This window comes from Mytilus californianus, unplaced genomic scaffold, assembly GCF_021869535.1.
Source record: "Mytilus californianus isolate M0D057914Y unplaced genomic scaffold, xbMytCali1.0.p SCAF_7, whole genome shotgun sequence".
NCBI classification, from domain to species: Eukaryota; Metazoa; Mollusca; class Bivalvia; order Mytilida; family Mytilidae; genus Mytilus; species Mytilus californianus.
The window spans coordinates 21668285-21687180 of record NW_026262723.1 but is presented as its reverse complement, the minus strand read 5'-3'; the positions used below and the strand labels follow the sequence as shown (position 1 = coordinate 21687180).

Below are 18896 nucleotides of genomic sequence, written 5' to 3'. Positions count from 1 at the left end.
GTAAAGGACATTAAACACCCAAACTAACTAATGTTAAAAAAATTATTTCTCTAGTTAATAGTGTCTATATAAATGCTAACCTCGATGAGTTCTGTATAAATTATCTGAAAAACAGAGAAAGACAAGTGTAAACTTAAACAGTTTTTATTTCCTGATAAGAATTCAGCTTGAAGAGATAAATTTGCAAGCTAGAAAACTAACATGCCAGCAAGGCCCCAAACATGCATAATGAAATTTGTGTGAGGCACAGAAATAATAATTAAAACTGATGCAAACAAAAAAATACATGCTACTGGGGTATTTATTTTCAAAGATTAAGTGATATGGGAATAGAACCACTAATTCAGGCCTAGGCTGAAAGAACATACAAGAAAGTGGTACACATTTTTAAAAAGTCCCGACACCTAACTGTAATTTTGTCAAAAAGTAAAACATCTGGGTAATTGTGGTAACAAATGAAAGCTTAAAAATCTTGGGATCACTGTACAACCCTTGTTGAAAGTTTCCCTTAAATAATAAAACAAATATATGAAATTAAAACAGGACAGTATATCAGATCAGAAGTACTTGTTTTTGTATATAGGTACTAACAAATAATTGTGATCCAGTCCTAATCATACCTTAATGGTAAGTACTTAAAAAAAATGGCAATCTTTTTAACAAAAACTATTTTATTTTATCAAAACTAACTTCAATTTTTGCAGACAATAAATCCACACATAATTTTTGACACAGTGAGTAAATTTGGAACAGCATATCATACTGACATATCAACTTTGCTGAAAACCTAGCTAAAAAAAAAGGGTGATTTTTGTTTTTAACAAACAGTTTTTAAAGCAAATTTCCCCAAATTTATACAAGTTAAAAAAAAAACATCTATGTATAATGCATTACAACTGTGCAAAATCTCAACTGTTTCTACCTATACTTTGGAGTTTTTGCATTTACAGAAACATGAGAAAGTATTTCTCAAAGGAGTAGGTTCAATAAGGCCCAAAAATGGCCCCTTATTTAAGCTACAATTCCAGATTAGGATTTATTGACCAATATCACAATGAATCACAGCTAATACAATGACTAGATAGGAAACATGTCTTTCTGTTGAAAATTTACGTACTTGAGTTCTATTAATGAGGTTACAAATAGCACTCATTTTGATTTTTTAAAGAAAATTCAATGAAAGAAGGTAAATTTCCAATGATTTTTTGGACAGGAAACAAAAAGAGCATGCGTTGACAAAAAAGATATTTTCACATAATGGATGTTATAACATTTAACATATCTGACTTGAATATTGAGTTTATCTACGCCTGCGGTCTATGTTTCCTTTTCCTTTATTTGGTTGAAATCTGGATGATTTTGTCAAATTTAGAAAAAATCTCTATTTTTGGCCTATTTGGGAGATAAAAATCAATGCTTTAAAATAAAATTTGTACAAAAATAGTTCTATTTAAATTTCTCACATGTCTTTTCATCAACTTAAAACATTTTTTATCTTGAAACATTGAACTTTATAATTGGGGCCAAATATGGCCCTTACCAAACTTACTCCTTTGTGAAATTTTTAAACAAAAACTTAATTTGCCAATTTTCACAAAAAAAAGTAATATGCACATCTACATATTATGCATGACAACTGTGCAAAATTTCATCAACATCTTACCCATACTTTTGGAGTTTTTACAAATGCAAACATTTTCGAAGGACAGACAGTCGTAATTACTATAGACACACATTTTCAGGTTTGTCTACTTTCCCTAACAATTGTATCATGTAAAGATTTTTCCATTGTACTTCTAGTAACTTGTGTCATAATTCTTTGTCCAAATTTGTCGATATACTGGGCTCTATTAAAACAAGCCCAATGTGACACAAAAGAATATCCATTCCAGTGCATTAGGTTTGACATAACTTTACTTTTGGTATTCTCATGCAAAAAATAGTGCTTAACTACTCTTTGCTTATGGAATGAAAGCACAGATATACTGGAAATTACTGTAGAATTTTTAAAAAATCATGTATTTTTCATCAACCAGAAAGAGATCAAATGACAAAAGATTATTATCCACATAAAAGATTTTTACAAATACTCTTGGTATTAGGGTCTAGTTTAAGGTGCTGTTTGATGCTTTTTCAGAACATTTCTTTTCTGTAGATTTCTCTTTTCATTTAATTTCTGACGATGTGCCTCCATTATTTCTTATGTTTAAACGTATCCTTTTTTCATTTCACAGGTGTATGAACAAAGTTTCAAATTCAGACTCATCAAGACTTTATGCATTTTACCTCTCTTGAACACCCCAATATCTACTGTCATACTTACTTGTAGGAAAACCACCACCAAAGAACATGTTAAATAACTCTTCTGGTGATACTTCAGCTGAAATATAAAATATGAATTTTTATCACCTGGAAAAAAAGAGTGATCAATTGCACTTTGCTTCTCAAAAAACGATAGAAAAGCAAAAATGTTCCAAGTATCTGGACTGTAAACGAGAGACTCCCAGATGCCTAAATCGCCCATCAGATGAAAACTATTAGAAATCTAGATCAAACAATCTTACTAAGTGTGTGAAAGATGGCTGCCACTTTATCTAAAAGTTTCAATGTTGCACATAAGCAATTTTATTACTTTCAGATTTTCTCTTTGATAGAAGAATTTTGAGCAACTTACCTGTTAACTGTAACTATTAGCAAGAAATTTTAAATAGATATAGGAAGATGTGGTATGAGTGCCAATGAGACAACTCTCCTTCCAAGTAACAATTTATAAAAGTAAACCATTATAGGTCATGGTACGGCCTTCAACACGGAGCATTGGCTCACACTGAACAGCAAGCTGGCTGTTACGATTTGGAAAATTGCCCCAGTAGAAAATCTCTTTGAAAGATTTAAATTGGGTTTTTTTCCAAGTGTTCTCTACTCTGGAACATTATACATGCATCTGTTAATCAAAGCACTGTAAGCGCTGTAGGCAGTTAACCAAAAACGAAGGCAAACGTAATTATGAAAACTGTGGCAGTGTTGCTTCAATTTTTTTCAAGATTTGAAAGAACAAACATTAAACATTCGTATATTGTACATGTATGTTCATTAAATGAATTGATTATTAAGGCAAATTAATTAATATTTCACCAAGGTTTTCAAAAGCAACTCATATATCAATGTAAATGACCCCCATCTTCACCCCCAAGTGCATGATGTTACTCCATATCAAGTTTGGAATAAAATGACAGGTGATAACAGTTGGTCAAACATTCTAGGGCTTTACACTGCTTGAAAGATTTATATGTTTTCTTTAAAATGAGCCATAAATGAAAATTATTATAGGCCCAGAAATAATTTAATAAAAATTAAAGTAAATTCAATTAACCTAGACTCATTTTTTGCATCAATAAAATTTTATAATAAACAAGAAATAATTGTAACAGGATGCCTTTACAAAGTCTCCCAAACAAAGCCCCCATAATTCGTCATTCCCATGGTCTCCTGACATTGGGCAAAGTCCAGTTCATATTGGTTTGGTCTAGTAAAGTGATATGCATATGTGACACCTAGGAGATTGACCCTGTATGTCATTCAAATCTTTTTGAAATGATGAACAGGAATAAATATGGTTTAGGTGTGGGTATCTCGACCGTTTACAAGTTCTCAAACAGGAGGGGGTGGGGTGACCCCAGGGACTCTCCCTATATTTCATTTGATTTGTTATATTGTCCCATACATGAATACAAATGGTTTAGGGGTGGGGATCTCGACCATTTCCAAGTTCTCAAACAGGAGGGGGTGGGGTGACCCCAGGGACTCCCCAAATATTTCATTTGATTTGTTATATTGACCCATACATGAATATATTTGGTTAAGGGGTGGGGATCTTGACTGTTTACAAGTTCTCAAACAAGAGGGGGTGGGGTGTCCCCAGGGACTCTCCCTATATTTCATTTGATTTGTTTTATTGTCTCATACATGAATATATATGGTTTATGGGTGGGGATCTTGACTGTTTACAAGTTCTCAAACAGGAGGGGGTGGGGTGTCCTGAGGAACTCCCCGTATATTTCATTTGATTTGTTATATTGTTCCATACATGAATATATATGGTTTAGGGGTAGGGATCTCGACCGTTTACAAGTTCTCAAACAGGAGCGGGTGGGGTGACCCCAGGGACTCCCCCTATATTTCATTTGATTTGTTTTATTGTCCCATACATGAATATATATGGTTTAGGAGTGGGGATCTCAACCATTTCCAAGTTCTCAAACAGGATGGGGTGGGGTGACAGAGGAACTCCCCATATATTTCATTTGATTTATTATATTGTCCCATACATGAATATATATGGTTTAGGGGTGGGGATCTTGACTGTTTACAAGTTCTCAAACAGGAGGGGGTAGGGTGTCCCAATGGAATCCCCCTGTATTTCATTTGATTTGTTTTATTGTCCCATACATGAATGTATATGGTTTTAGGGGTGGGGATCTCAACCATTTCCAAGTTCTCAAACAGGAGGGGTTGGGGTGACCCCAAGGACTCCCCATATATTTCATTTGATTTGTTATATTGTCCCATACATGAATATATATGGTTTAGGGGTAGGGTTCTCGACCGTTTACAAGTTCTCAAACAGGAGGGGGTGGGGTGATCCCAGGGACTCCCCCTATATTTCATTTGATTTGTTTTATTGTCCCATACATGAATATATCTAGTTTAGGGGTGGGGATCTCGACCATTTCCAAGTTCTCAAACAGGAGGGGGTGGGAAAACACCGGGGACTCTTCCAAATTATTTTCATTTGATTTCTTTTATTGTCCCATACAAGTATATATATTGTTTAGGGGTGGGGATCGCGACAGTTTACAAGGTAAAAGTACATTTTCAAATTGAAGGGGGTTGGGATGACCCCCAGGGACTCACCCTATATTTTGGTTGATTTTTTTTTTATTGTCCTGTTCTCATTATTGGAGACTGCATGTGTCTATCACTTACTGTTTTCGAGAAGTAGTCATTTGAAAATTAAAAAAAATAAAATCCCATAGGGTTCTATAGTAAACCCCTCCCTTCTTCAGGCCCCTCCACATACCCCTAAATAGACCCCAATGCACAAACAAAAGATTAATGGCTCTGCTAGACATGTTAGTCTAATATTTAATGAAACCCTAAGTAAATCTGACAAACGGTCAAAGTTGTCTTCTTAGACAGTTTGAGTGGATTCGGTCCGACTTGTCTCGGGGAAGAGTTGTCCACATTACTTAAAACATCCCATCAACGTCGATTTCCGCATCTGTTTCATGACCTCGTTTCATTCATAAAATAACAACAACCTTATTTGGCAAGTAGTTAAAAATTACCGCCCACATATATAACTTTATTTCCGCTATCATAATGATTTGTTGTACATGAACAATATTCCTGCGCATTTTGCCATTTGGGAAATATAAACGACTTGTAATTACCGATTTGCGGTGATGAAATATTTCATACAATTGTTCTTTGACATCGTAGCCAAAAGCATAGGGGATAATAAACTATGTACGCATTTCTATTGAGCACTATTTCCTATGCGCAACTTTAAAAGTTTTGGGTAGTTCGACTATCATTTAAGGTTTTTCTGGTCATATTTTTTGTATTCCAGAAATAAAATTATTAAAAAAATGTCCAATTAGTTATAAATAACATAATAGCCAGCTAGATAATAACAATGGCACGTATTTCACAATTTATTGGGTAGAACACAAATCTATTGTGCTCGCATAAGGCAGCTTAACTGCCTAAAATTTGAAGTAAATATCTCATGTTTACAATTTCTTTTTTTTAATTATTAAAATCAAAATAGTGGCTTGATAATCCCAAAAACCATTGGAGCTTTAGTGAATGTTGTGAACTAGCATGTTGAAAATTTGGCTCAATGTGTTGCACTATTGGTCGAGCAAGGTTTATTTTCATATCACATTAACATGTCTTGAATATGCATTTAAATAATTGCCACTAGATCTAAATAATCATCCATCCATCTATTCATCTTTTAGTAATATAATAATTAAATTTTCAACATGTTAATTTGGTCAAAACTGGACAAAAAGTGTTTTCATAATTGTTGATTTCTTAATACGTTCCCCTTTTTCAAGTGGAGAAATACAAATTCAACAAGCATTCTGTGAGTATTGCATGGCAATACATAGTCCCCTACCGGTTAAAAAATTCATTGTATTGGAACAAAATTCTAACTTGATTTATAACTAGTCATGGTATAAACTGTATAACAAATATCAAGTCAATACCTTCAAGCATGACGAAAAAAAGTGTGGAAAACTGATTATTTGAGTGAATTTTCTAAGTCCAAGGACCATAACTCAGCACAAAATCATCAGACCGGAACAAAATTCGAACTTGATCTGTAACTTGTCATGATAAAACTATATACCAATTTTCAAATCAATATATTCAAGCATGACGAAAAAAAGTGTGGAAAACTGATTATTTGAGTGAATTTTCTAAGTCAAAGGACCATAACTCTGCACAAAATCATCGGACCGGAACAAAATTCACACTTGATCTGTAACTTGTCATGATAAAACAATACACCAAATATCAAATCAATATCTTCAAGCATGAAGACAAAAAGTGTGGAAAACTGATTTGCCAGACTGACGGACAGACAGACAGACGGAGTGCAAACCTAAAGTCCCCTTCGACCTTGTCGATAGGGGACTAAAAATTCATGAGCTACAAATGCTCCTTTTTGTCGAGCCTTCGACTTTTGTAGAAAAAGCGAGACATAGCGATCCTACTATCCCTCAGCGTCGGCAGCGTCGGCAGCGTCCACAAATATTCACTCTGTGGTTAAAGTTTTTTAAATTTTAATAACTTTCTTAAACTATCCTGGATTTCTACAAAACTTGGACAGAAGCTTGTTTATGATCATAAGATAATATTCAAAAGTAAATTTTTGAAAAAAAAAATTCCATTTTTTCTGTATTTTACTTATAAATGGACTGAGTTTTTCTGCCAGGAAATTAAACATTACATTCACTCTGTGGTTAAAGTTTCTGAAATTTTAATAACTTTCTTAAACTATCCTGGATTTCTACCAAACTTGGAAAGAAGCTTGTTTTTGATCATAAGATAGTATCCAGAAGTAAATTTTGCAAAAAAAAAATTCCATTTTTTCCGTATTTTATTCATAAATGGACTTAGTTTTTCTGCCAGTTAACATTACATTCACTCTGTGGTTAAAGTTTTTAAAATTTTACCAACTTTCTTAAACTATCCTGGATTTGTACCAAACTTGGACAGAAGCTTGTTTATGATTAAAAGCTAGTATCTAGAAGGAAATTTGTTAAAATTTAATTCCATTTTTTCCGTATTTTACTTATAAATGGACTTAGTTTTTCTTCCAGTTAACATTACATACAGTCTGCAGTTTAAGTTTTTAAAACATTTATTAGATTCATAAACTATCCTGGATTTTTACCAAACTTGGACAGAAGCTACTTACAATCAAAAGATAGTATAGAGAGGAATATTTTTATTAATTTTTTTCCTCATTTTTGTTGAGTCTGCGATTAACAGCAAAAGTAGGCGAGACACTGGGTTCCACGGAACCCTTACAAATTTTTTTTTTAACTTTCCTCATGTTCCTTTTTTGATATACAGGCAAAAATATATCGATGCATTTTTGCTGCCTCTTGTCTGAACTATTTTCACTAGATTTTATTCAATTGTTACCAGGAGACAGGAAACCAACACATTTGTTTGTCTCATGTAGAAATAGAATGAACGGAAAATCATTACCAATGAAACTTACTTTCGTAATATTGTTGATGATTTTGTTGATTAGATTCTTCCTCTGGTCCATGTACATCATATTTCCTTCTTTTATCTGCATCACTCAAAACAGCAAAGGCTTTTCCAATAGCTGAAAATTACAACATAAACTCTCTTATTCTTTCAAATGAATACTGTAAATTCAGAAATTATTGTGTGCATTTATTGTTGGGATTTTTGAAGAAAGGACAGAAATGCAAAAGTTATTATTGCGATTTCAGGAAAACCTGCATAAAGATATATGCATCAGATATCAGAATGCAACTTCTCATTATTTGCGATCCTAACCCAGTCACATAATTCGCATTAATAAAAACCTCGCCATAATTTCTGAATTTACAGTATAATATTTAGCTGTTAGTACTTTTGATCTGAATGTTTTATATAGATGATATACTTTACCCTTAATCACACATCTTGTTACACATACCCATTATTGTATCACACTCCTTTTTGGAATACCTCTAGAATTATCATGTTTAAGTGAGCAATGCATGATAAAACTAGTATTGTATGCTGTATCAAATGGCTTAATAGATCTTTAATTACAAAATTCACAGTTACATGGTAAAGTTACTATAAATACAATTATCGATGACAACTTAAATGTAATTACAATTTATGAATAGATTTAAATTTGTTGCATATTTTGTCATAACATCTGAAGTCTGAACACAATCCAACCCTTAAGAAATAAAATAAGGGATAATATGCTTGGTTTTTTTAAAGATTTTTTTTTTAAAGGGTGTAACTCTAATTTCCTTTCTATAAAACAAAACAACATCACTGTATATATTTTTAATGTAACATTGTCGTGCAGGCTCCTAAAACTTTGCTTTTCCCTACCTTTAAATGCTTCTGTTGCTCCTGGAGCTTTATTTTTGTCAGGATGCATCTGTAATGCCAACTTTCTGTATGCTTTCTTCAGATCATTCTCTGTAGCATCTTTTTCAACATTAAGGATCTCATAGTAACATTTAACCTTTTTTATTCTGAAAATACAACTTGGTATTAAATAGTTATTCACATTTCAAAGGATTTTGTTGAACAAGTTGTGTACAAACTGTCACTACATGTACACCAATGTTCATTGTGTACCGACTTAAGCATCTTGTACAAGTTACATGTGAAATCTGAAAAGCAGTACACAGTCTACATGTTCAATGCTTAATAAATTCTAAAAACATGCATTATCAGTCACATATTAGAGAATCAGCATTTATAAAAAGAAGGTACATTTTGGGGCTTTTTTGGCAAATATAGTTAAAAACTTTATTGATACCATTGTTGGTCACATTTACAACCTGTTACTTGTACATGTACATGTAAAAAGAAGTCCTTTCCAAAATGAAAACATTGAGTACTATTAGTTTAGTTCTTTGTACCTTTTGTAAGTTGTTTTTCTTTGTGCTTAGTATCAATTTAGTATCAATTTAGCGAGTCAGCTCTTTTTAACCAAATTTTTACAGTTCCCTCTTAAATTGTAGTCTTATACAATACTACTATCCCAGTAAACAATGGTAAAGGGAAGAAGTTAGGGCTTAATGTCTACAATAATTACTTTTAATTCAATGTCTTTAGATTTAATTAGGTAGTAAGTTTTTTAAAATTAATTCACGTTATTAATCATTATCGTTAGCCATTTATACATGTAGCTTATCATATGGTATGGGTTTTGCTAATTGTTGATGTCCCAGCTTTATATGGTTATTTATATCCTTGTCCTATGGTCTTCAGTGGACAGTTGTCTCATTGTTAGTACTTACCCATTGATACCACATCTTATTTTATATTAGGTTAAATGATGATGCAAATTTATGGTAATGTCATAGTGCTGATTTACCTTATTTTAGAGAAAAAGAGCCTATTTCAGGAACTTTTAGTCACTAAAAGCATTCCCCAAAATGAATTGTTTTTAGCAAGTACATTGTAGATAAATACAAAACCAATTCCTACATGAAAATACCTTTGAAGGCAAGGATCGTGCTCTAAATCATGTATTAGAATCATATGGAGCACAATTTTTGGCAAATTCACTTTTGTTTTGTATTGATTTTCTATCTTGTCATGGCTTTAGTTTCAACAAAGAGCAAGCGTTTTAAACTTGTATTGCAATATTATATTGAAGCCCACAGATTCAAGATACTGTAAATTCAGAAATTATTGTGTGCATTTATTATTGCGATTTTTTAAGAATGGACAAAAAAGCGAGATTAATTATTGTGATTTCAGAACAATCTGAATACAGATATATGTATCATATTTCAGAATGCAAGTTCTTAGTATTGCGATACTAACCCAGTCGCATTTTTCGCATTATTAAAAACCTCGTAATAATTTCTGAATTTACAGTAATACATGTAGTTAAGCAACCAACAATCAATCAATGTTATTCTTCAAATTTGAGAAAATTAGTAAAACAGTTAATATTAGATCCAATTCAGCCAAAAATGGCACCTTCTCCTTTAAAGGAAGTTATAATCCACTTCTAAATACAAATTTATTTCATTTCTATCTTCTGATAAATGTTCCATTCCTTTTAAATTATGTCTGATAAATAAAATAAATAATTTTATGGAGTCAAACCGAAAGGAATAAATTGATCCTCTGTTTTTTGTCAGAATCAATTCAGTTATGAAGACTCACACCTGAAACTTTACAACAATTCACACAATATGCTACACACCTTTTGACTGCTTCAAGATTTTCTTTCGTGTATTCTATTTCTTTCTTTTCTGGTTCTTTTTTTTCCTCTTTCACCCTGCTTTGGCTGCCTTTTCTTTGACGGACCCCTTCAGTGTTAGTTGGTTCAGTTTCATTTTCATTCTCACCAGTACCATTCATTTCACATTGAAAACTTTCAATTAAATCTGTGAATTATACATTTGTTAGTGTTTATTCTATTATAACTAATAAAACTCACTTTTAAATAAAAATTAGTGAATGAGATCTCTTTTTTAATTTATTTTTTTTCTTTTTTTACAAATTTAAAAAATGAAAACAACACGTTATAAATTTCATGTGTCCAAAGCGCTTTTTTGGATTTGACTTCATAAGGAGTGCTCAAAGCCAAAAATTTGAAAGCCAAGGATGTATAAGAACTGAAACATTTGAAGAGCTAAATGACCAATAAGGCCCTAAAAATAGTCAAATCCATCTAAGGTCAACTTTGCCAGAGGGAGTTGAAACCTTAGTTTCTTTAAAATTTCAAAATCTACATATGTACAAACAGACAATTTTTAAAAGGTTTGTTATAAATCATGTCAGTACCAAAGTACTGACTACTGAGCTGATGAGGTATCAGGTTGTTCCGGACCCAAACCAATCTGGTCCCAAGTCAATATGGCCCATGTCGCTTCAGCCCCATAATAAAATAATGAATAATTACTATAAAAGTGGGAGAGTTTTGTGAAGTATCTGACTCAGGGTAAGTGACAATTTACACATGAAAAAAGTTGTGGAAACAACAGAAATTTGCCAAAAATGAAAGAGAAACCTTTGCTCAATCCATAAACATAGCCAAAAATGATAATTAGTATCCAATTCAGGAATGACAAATAAGACCCTTTGATAAAATGCAGATTGGGCTTGTTTCCAGTATGGGACCCTGACAGGGGTTAAGAAATTTTGTTATAGCTCACTAGCCCAGGGTTAATTGGTGGCAGGATTTTACTAGCCCTGTTGGAAGAACTACTAGCCCAACAAAACTGACCTGCTAGCCCGAGTATGCCTTACAAATCCAGAGTTTGCTGCATAATACAATGAATTCTATAAACTTAACCATTTTTATCCGTTGTACAGTAGATTTTTGCAAATCGGATACCCAAAACTTATGTCAGCAAAAAAATATCCCATTAGCAGATATATTCAATTAATCGATAATTGTATATTCATTGAATATTCTGTAATAATGAGTTGACCAAATCCTGAGATGGTACAAGTCTTGACCACTGCTATACATGGTTATATAAAAGGATTGGAGTGATTTTTATCAGATACATTATAAACGAGGTACAGTAATATCCATATTTATATTTATGAGGGTCGTAATGAGGGTACCTTCATGACGAATAACGGTAAAAAATCTTGCCAAATGACGTTAACGGTAATTTTTGGTGCATGACAATAAAATGTATACTTTCTTTAGCGGTGGTCAAGACTTGTACCATCTCAGGATTTGGTCAACTCATTATTACAGAATATTCAATGAATATACAATTATCGATTAATTGAATATATCTGCTATTCATGCTACTGGGATATTTTTTTGCTGACATAAGTTTTCGGTGTCCGATTTGCAAAAATCTACTGTACAACGGATAAAAAAATCGACTGATTTTGACGAATCACGTTAAATTTTTTCCAAAAATAACGGTAACGATAATTATTTGAGACCTCTGACGAGTCACGATAAGGATATTTTGACGAATCACGCTAAAATGTTAACCAATTTGACGCTAACGGTAGCCGCAAATGACCGTTTGACGCCTGACGGTAAAGGGCATTACTACCCTCATTTATCACAGGTAAGCTAATTGTGGGCTATAAATAGATTACAAACTGAGTACAGTCTGTAAACTGAAATTGTATTTGTTATAAATTTTATTTCTTTAAAAATCAAATTTATTTGAATATCAATGAAGATAATCATGATTGATGAAATATTATTGCATCAAGTTTAAGTTTTCTGAAGACTGTTAATGTTTAGGTCATGGTTCTGGAGGCTTCTTCACAGTATGTAAACAAAAACAAAATGGCGTCCATAACATGTGCACATGTTACAAATTCATATCTGACAAAAGTCAGGTTTCTCCTGTCAAAAGGGATTCACATTTATATTGCAATAAATTATTCAGAAGGAGGTACAGTCCGGTTACATTATATTTCTTTGGTTGCATAAGCAATGTACAATACCCCCTGTACTGACAAATCGATATTGTAAGTACGGGATCCACCCCAAGTTATTTGTTCTATTTTTAAAACTTGTACAAAATCAGTTCAAATTCTGGGAATCCCGGACGATGTAGTTGAATCTGTTCTAAGATAGAATAGTGATGTGTGGATTTTCCACTTTTTATTTTGGAAACGCCAAGAATTTTTTGTTACTTGTCCGTCGGGCATATTGGGTTACAAGTTTTGGTTGCCCGAGGCCTAAATGCTGAGTCCCGGGCGTCGGGCTAGTGGATTTTTTAACCCCTGCCCTGAAAAAAAAAACCAAAAGGACGGTTGCTGTTTTTTGGTGTGATGTGGAACTGTGTGATCAGAATGGAAATTGGGCCATCAGTGATGGCATCACTGGCATCAGGTGGCACAAACAGTATCACAAATATAGTAACATCAACCCATTGAAAGTTTATAATTAACGAACACTATCATGATTTAATTGTCCAATTTGGAATATCTGTTGAAGACAAGACAGGCGACCATGAATATGTTCCAATTTAAGTAGTCACAGTACTGTCTCTCTTTTCCTCAACACAACAGGTCCCACATCTAAAGCAGGATCTGTTTACCCTTCCAGAGCACCCAATATCATAATGTTACCACCATCCTAAGGTGGAGTTCCTGTTACTAAGTTTTTAATTTTCTAAACAACATGTAGAGGATTGATTTTTGTTGGGCTTTTTAGTCATGGTATTGTCGGTTTTTCATTGACATATAATTTGATATAATGATTTTGGATTGCCACTTTGGTATCTTCTACCTCTTTTAATTTTATATTTGTGGTTTGATATACAATATATTTTATTTCTGTACCTTTCGCTTTTTGTGTCGGATATAAACGTTCAGCTTTGTGTAAAAATTTCAGGGCTTTTTCTCGGTCTCCTTGTTTAGAATATTTAATTGCAAGCGATATACATCGCTCGCTTTCGTCTTTATTTCCATCCATTTTGTTTTCGTCATTCCGAAGTCGATTTGAGAGAAACATACCGATTGGACAATAGGAAAATAGTTCTCAAATGTACTTATTCAGAAAGTATCGAATTTTGACTTTAGGAAACACTCAATAACACAGACCTTGTTAAATAATTGAAACAATCTTATCTTCAAAAATTAGTAATTTATTTCAAAAAAGTGTTTCTTTCGTTATACCAAGAAAAGAAAGAAAATGCAGACGAAAAAATAATAGCCAATCGAAACATCGTTTACAAACCAAACAAGGATGACGTTTACATTAAAAGATTGCAAAGCAATCACTTAATGATTTTATAGCTGTCATTCTCCCCCCTTTATTAAAAATATTTTTTGTTTGTAATTATTCATTAAGGTGGAATGGCACTGTATACGAAAAAATATAGAATTTGTTCATACTTTGCCAAAATTAAGTATAAAATGTGATTAATGTTAATTAACCCTTACCATGCTGAATTGTTTTCAGAAATTGTCTTATTTTCGATTATTTGCAAAAATATGCAAATTATATGCAAATGAGCTGTACCCTGATGCTGATGCATATTGATTGCATTAAATCTAGGATTGGGGATCACGGGGTGGGGTGTTCGGGGTGAGGAGGGGGGTGAGGAGGCGGGGGAGGGTGGGCGGGAATTTGCCCCAAATTTGGTCCTCATGTGCAAAACGCGTCAATTTTGACATTTTTACGTTCTTTTTCTCGACCTGGAAGTCCAAGGGATGCTAATAGATGCACCCAACTGTAGTTTGCATGTAGAGTGGAGCCCAGTGAACACATTAATCACAACAGTTGTTAGGTCGGAGTGAAACTGATCTGGGTACACCAGTCTAAAAAAGGTCATTTGCACCAAAATTCAAAAAAATTCCGATTTTTTCCGATTTCTTACTTTAACTGGACCTGCAACCGGAAGTAGTCGTTGCCTAGGCGTATTTTGATAATAAACACGATCAGTAGTTATATGCCTTGGGGTTTACACTATTTGTCTAAGTTTCAGGGGTCACAACTTCGTGTTTCAGACCTCGAAGGTAAGCCCACCCCTCCAAAAAACCCAATTTTGTCCGATTTCAATTTTCCAAGTTCGTATTTGAGCTCAAAATGAACATTAAAAGTGAGAAAGATGACAATTAATGGTGTAAGATTGAGGAAACATACATACACTTCGAACTAATTGGCATTACGTTGACCTCCAAATGTATGGAGCGCCATTGGTGCCAAATAACGGTGGTCTGGGTACGGCCGTAATTTTACGGCCCCCGCATGGTAAGGGTTAAAAGAAATATAATAAAAATGATAGGTCACCAATTTTTTTTTCAAGTTACAGGTTGTGAAAAAATGACACATTTTGTATGGATTATACCGGAAAAAACATCATTATATAGATTGAAGGTAAACTAAATAATAGAATTGTAAAATGAAATACGAGAAGATAGCTCTCAGCAAATGCTTTCAGAATATCAAAAGAAAAGAAAGGGTCGTCGTACATAAAAGGCAGTGGCTATTTTGCCGGCGCTGGCAAAATAGAAAATATGTAATTTTGCCGGCTCTGATTAAAATATCTTTATTTAAGCTGGCAAAATATCATATTTCTATAGCAATGGCTATTTTGCCGGTGACAACAATTTAGTGAATTTGTTAATTTGCCAGTTCTTTGTAAAAAGTTAATTTTAATATTAATTACTTTGTCTTTTAGCCTTTGGTGGATAGTTGTCACATTGGCAAAAATATCCACATATGCTTAAATTTTTCTATAAAAAGATCAGGTCATGCCAAGAAATCCTCGCTAAAAATTCCGGTCTACCTCCTACGGCACTCATTAGTATCTAAAGATTTGATTTCATTCAACAAATTAATTTATGACCTTCATGTACGTGTCGCTTAGAACACGGCCATATACCAAATGGTCAATATTAATCATCCATGTAATTTGCTCTATGGGGTGTTTGCAGAATTTCAACGGAGGCAATTTCTTGGCATGGGAGAAAGGAAGAAAGACCATTCACAATTTGTCTTACATTTGTTTTTCTCTTTTTTAATTAAATAAAAAAAATAATTAACCTTTCAAATGTAGAGTTCATAAGATAAAAATATTCCCTGTGGAACACCTCCCCTCCCCTTTTTTTGTGCTCTCTATTTTCAACCCTCGAATTAAGCTTTCCAATCTAATTAAAATTAAAACCTTGCTTTCTAACCAATCTATTCATGTACCGGACCGGCAATTTTCTTTATTTAATACGAAAATCTGCAGTGCCGTTATACACATGCATGTTGTTTGCTTGGAGTCCCCGCCCGAAAAGAAAGAAGTAGCCCAACTCCAAGATAGTATATTCCTGCATCACGTGATTTTTACCACGTGGAGCTTACATTTGCATAAATACCGAATATGGAAAGTGAAACTACAATTCAAAACATAAAGTCCGAAGGCACAAATAAGAAAAAGAATGTTTTTTTTTTTTTTTTTTGCAAAGGGTGCCGGGGTAATTCTCTCTGTGTTCAAAATATACATGAAATATTTGCCACTGCCCCTTTTCTGTTCTATGAATTCTAACCCTGAGTTTCTATCTGTTGCATGCCAAGAAATCCTCGCTAAAAATTCCGGTCTACCTCCTACGGCACTCATTAGTATCTAAAGATTTGATTTCATTCAACAAATTAATTTATGACCTTCATGTACGTGTCGCTTAGGACACGGCCATATACCAAATGGTCAATATTAATCATCCATGTAATTTGCTCTATGGGGTGTTTGCAGAATTTCAACGGAGGCAATTTCTTGGCATGCGCAGATTTAAGAAAAAATTGCTCGCCTATTTGCCCCAAACAACCATTGGCATTGAGGATCATTGAGGTCAAGTGAAAATAAACAAAGTACACAATGATTTTGAAAATAAGAATATTTGAATATATAAACTTGAAAAAGACGTGCACTTTAGATTTTAAGGAAATAAAAGATAATAATAGTAGTAGGCAGATGTATAGAGTAAACAGTACGTCAGTGTTTTGATTATCTCGTAGATTGTTGTGCGTTGTTATCATGTGGTAGTTTGCTGAATTGACATAGTCTCTAGACTTTTCATAATGTCAGAAATCTTACGAAAATTTGTCAACAAAAGCATGCGAAAATTGTTCAGATGCTTCCTTACTTTGTTTTTGGTTTTATTTTGCACAATTTTATTGTTTTTGCTGATAATGAATGATGTAAGTTTATCCAGGAGATTGCAAAACAAGACACTTATTTTCCTATTTGGACTGTAAATTATCAAACCATCCAGCAGATAATTTGCCGGTTCATAATATTTTCGACCACTGGAGTTTGAAAATCTTAGCAATAGTTAACGGTGTATAAATATGTCAAACTCGACTATCACAGTAGAGCTTGATAGTCGAGTTTGACATATTTATACACCGTTATTGCTAAGATTTCAAACTCCTGTGTTTCAAACCGGATTACCTGTTCTCACCGATTAGCCCCTAAAGGTGAATTGTTTCGTCCCGTTTTGTAAAAAATATATAATAATTTTAGAATGTATAATTTCAAAAGTTTTAGTTTGTTTTAAAAAGTTTTAATAAAGTGAATTTAGTCCAAAAAAAAATATGTGTGTCTCTTTAAGGTTACTTCATTAAAAAAAATAGGGTAGGTACACAGGTACATGTAGGTCGGTATTTCCATTTCATTTTTTCAACATGATTTTGAGTCGTGCGGTCCATCTTGCCGTGGTCCGAGTTTTCCATGGGCCAAGTTTACCTGCATTTTTAATGATTGGATTATTTCCTTTAGTTATTTATTGGAAAAAAATGGTGGCAAAGTGTTTATTTCATCACACGAGTGGAGAGTTTCCTTAAGACAGCTGTCATATTCAGGATTGTAGACATTTAGATGTTTCAGGCAATTGATTTATTTTATTGGAAACTCTAACTTCGCTTTTGACACAAGTTCAGTTAATTTTTTACTTTACGATGGAAATAAAATGACTTAGGGTCGGCGCTCAAAAGTAGGGTGACTTGGGTAACTGTACAGATATATATTTTTTTTGGCCTTACTCATTAAAATCTAATACACCTTATCGCTATTTGTTTGCCATTACTGGACATCACAAGGGTTCTCCTTTAAATTTTGACGTCTCAATACAAAATGTTGGATGCCACAAAGGAAAAGTGATTGTTTTACGATGTTCAAGTGTTACAGATTATCTGGTTAAGTGTCGCAGATTCCCACATAGCGATAAGGTCTATGGTATGGTATATACCAATCTTGAGTTGTTTGAGTTGCTAGGTGAAGGGAGCATTAAGTGTTACCCTTGACTGTCTGTCCCATTTTCGTTTCCACACTTTGAAGTTTCACTTAAGTTTGCCTCAATAGTCATGCAAATTTTATGAAACTCATATACAATGCGAAGATCCGAACTCCCAGATAGAGTTCAAATTTGGGCAGGGAGTCACTTACCGTTCTAGAGTTATGCCCCTTTATAATTTGGAAAATTTCAAATATTTTTGTTTCCTCACTTTAACATAAATTTGCCTCATGCAAATTTTATGAATCTCATACACAATGCAAAGAAACAAAACTCGCAGACAGAGTTAGAATTTGGGAAGTGATTCACTTACTGTTCTAGAATTATGCCCCTTTATAACTTGGGAAAATTGCATTTTTTTTTGTTTCCACACTAATTCTGACATCAAATGCTCTCAAAAAGTATTTTGAATATAGTATTAGCAAGCTTAAGAGGGAGCATTTGTGTCCTCAGACACAGTCTTCTTTTATTAAGAATGAGTTATGCCAGGTTGACCCAATCAGCCTAAACGACATCACTGAACAATCGGTTCTTACTGGCTGTAATCTGGGACATAATATAATGATGGGACTTGAAACTAGATAATAGTATTGATTTCATTGTCATAGTCATTGTTAATTACAGATATATGGTAGGTAGAATTATGTACTCGCAGTGCTATAATTTAAGGCTTTATCATATCCATTTGTGTAAAATAATTCTTACTTAAAACTCAGACTGAAGAGTAAATAAATATTGCAATTTAATTTCTTAGTAATTTGATGGAATGCAATTAAATTGACACCACTTTGTTCAGAAAAAACAATCAATTTTAAATTTGTCACTTCATTTTTGTCACACATGTCATATTAGCATGTACATTTGTAACTTGC

The 18896-nt window shown here is 33.3% G+C and overlaps 2 protein-coding genes across 4 annotated transcripts in view; one reads left to right on the top strand and one right to left on the bottom strand.

The window, feature by feature from the left end:
* Positions 1-13729, bottom strand: part of LOC127707669 (dnaJ homolog subfamily B member 12-like) — a 57171-nt gene extending 43442 nt beyond the window's left edge. For 2 of the 3 annotated variants that reach the window (XR_007984981.1, XM_052212321.1), the window contains exons 1-6: positions 13582-13729; positions 10511-10694; positions 8671-8816; positions 7805-7915; positions 2324-2380; positions 81-104 (exon numbers count right to left, since the gene is read on the bottom strand). Coding sequence is in view for 2 of the 3 variants with exons in the window: in XM_052212321.1 (XP_052068281.1) it covers positions 81-104; positions 2324-2380; positions 7805-7915; positions 8671-8816; positions 10511-10694; positions 13582-13714 (655 nt within the window). In the remaining variant the exon portion in view is untranslated. The remainder of the gene's footprint in view (positions 1-80; positions 105-2323; positions 2381-7804; positions 7916-8670; positions 8817-10510; positions 10695-13581) is intronic. The other variant, XM_052212322.1, reaches the window with a different exon arrangement.
* Positions 13730-16813: 3084 nt separating this feature from the next.
* Positions 16814-18896, top strand: part of LOC127707665 (alpha-(1,3)-fucosyltransferase 10-like) — a 28662-nt gene continuing 26579 nt past the window's right edge. Inside the window, exon 1 of the mRNA XM_052212316.1 lies at positions 16814-16930. Coding sequence (XP_052068276.1) covers positions 16847-16930 — 84 coding nt within the window. The 5' untranslated portion in view covers positions 16814-16846. The remainder of the gene's footprint in view (positions 16931-18896) is intronic.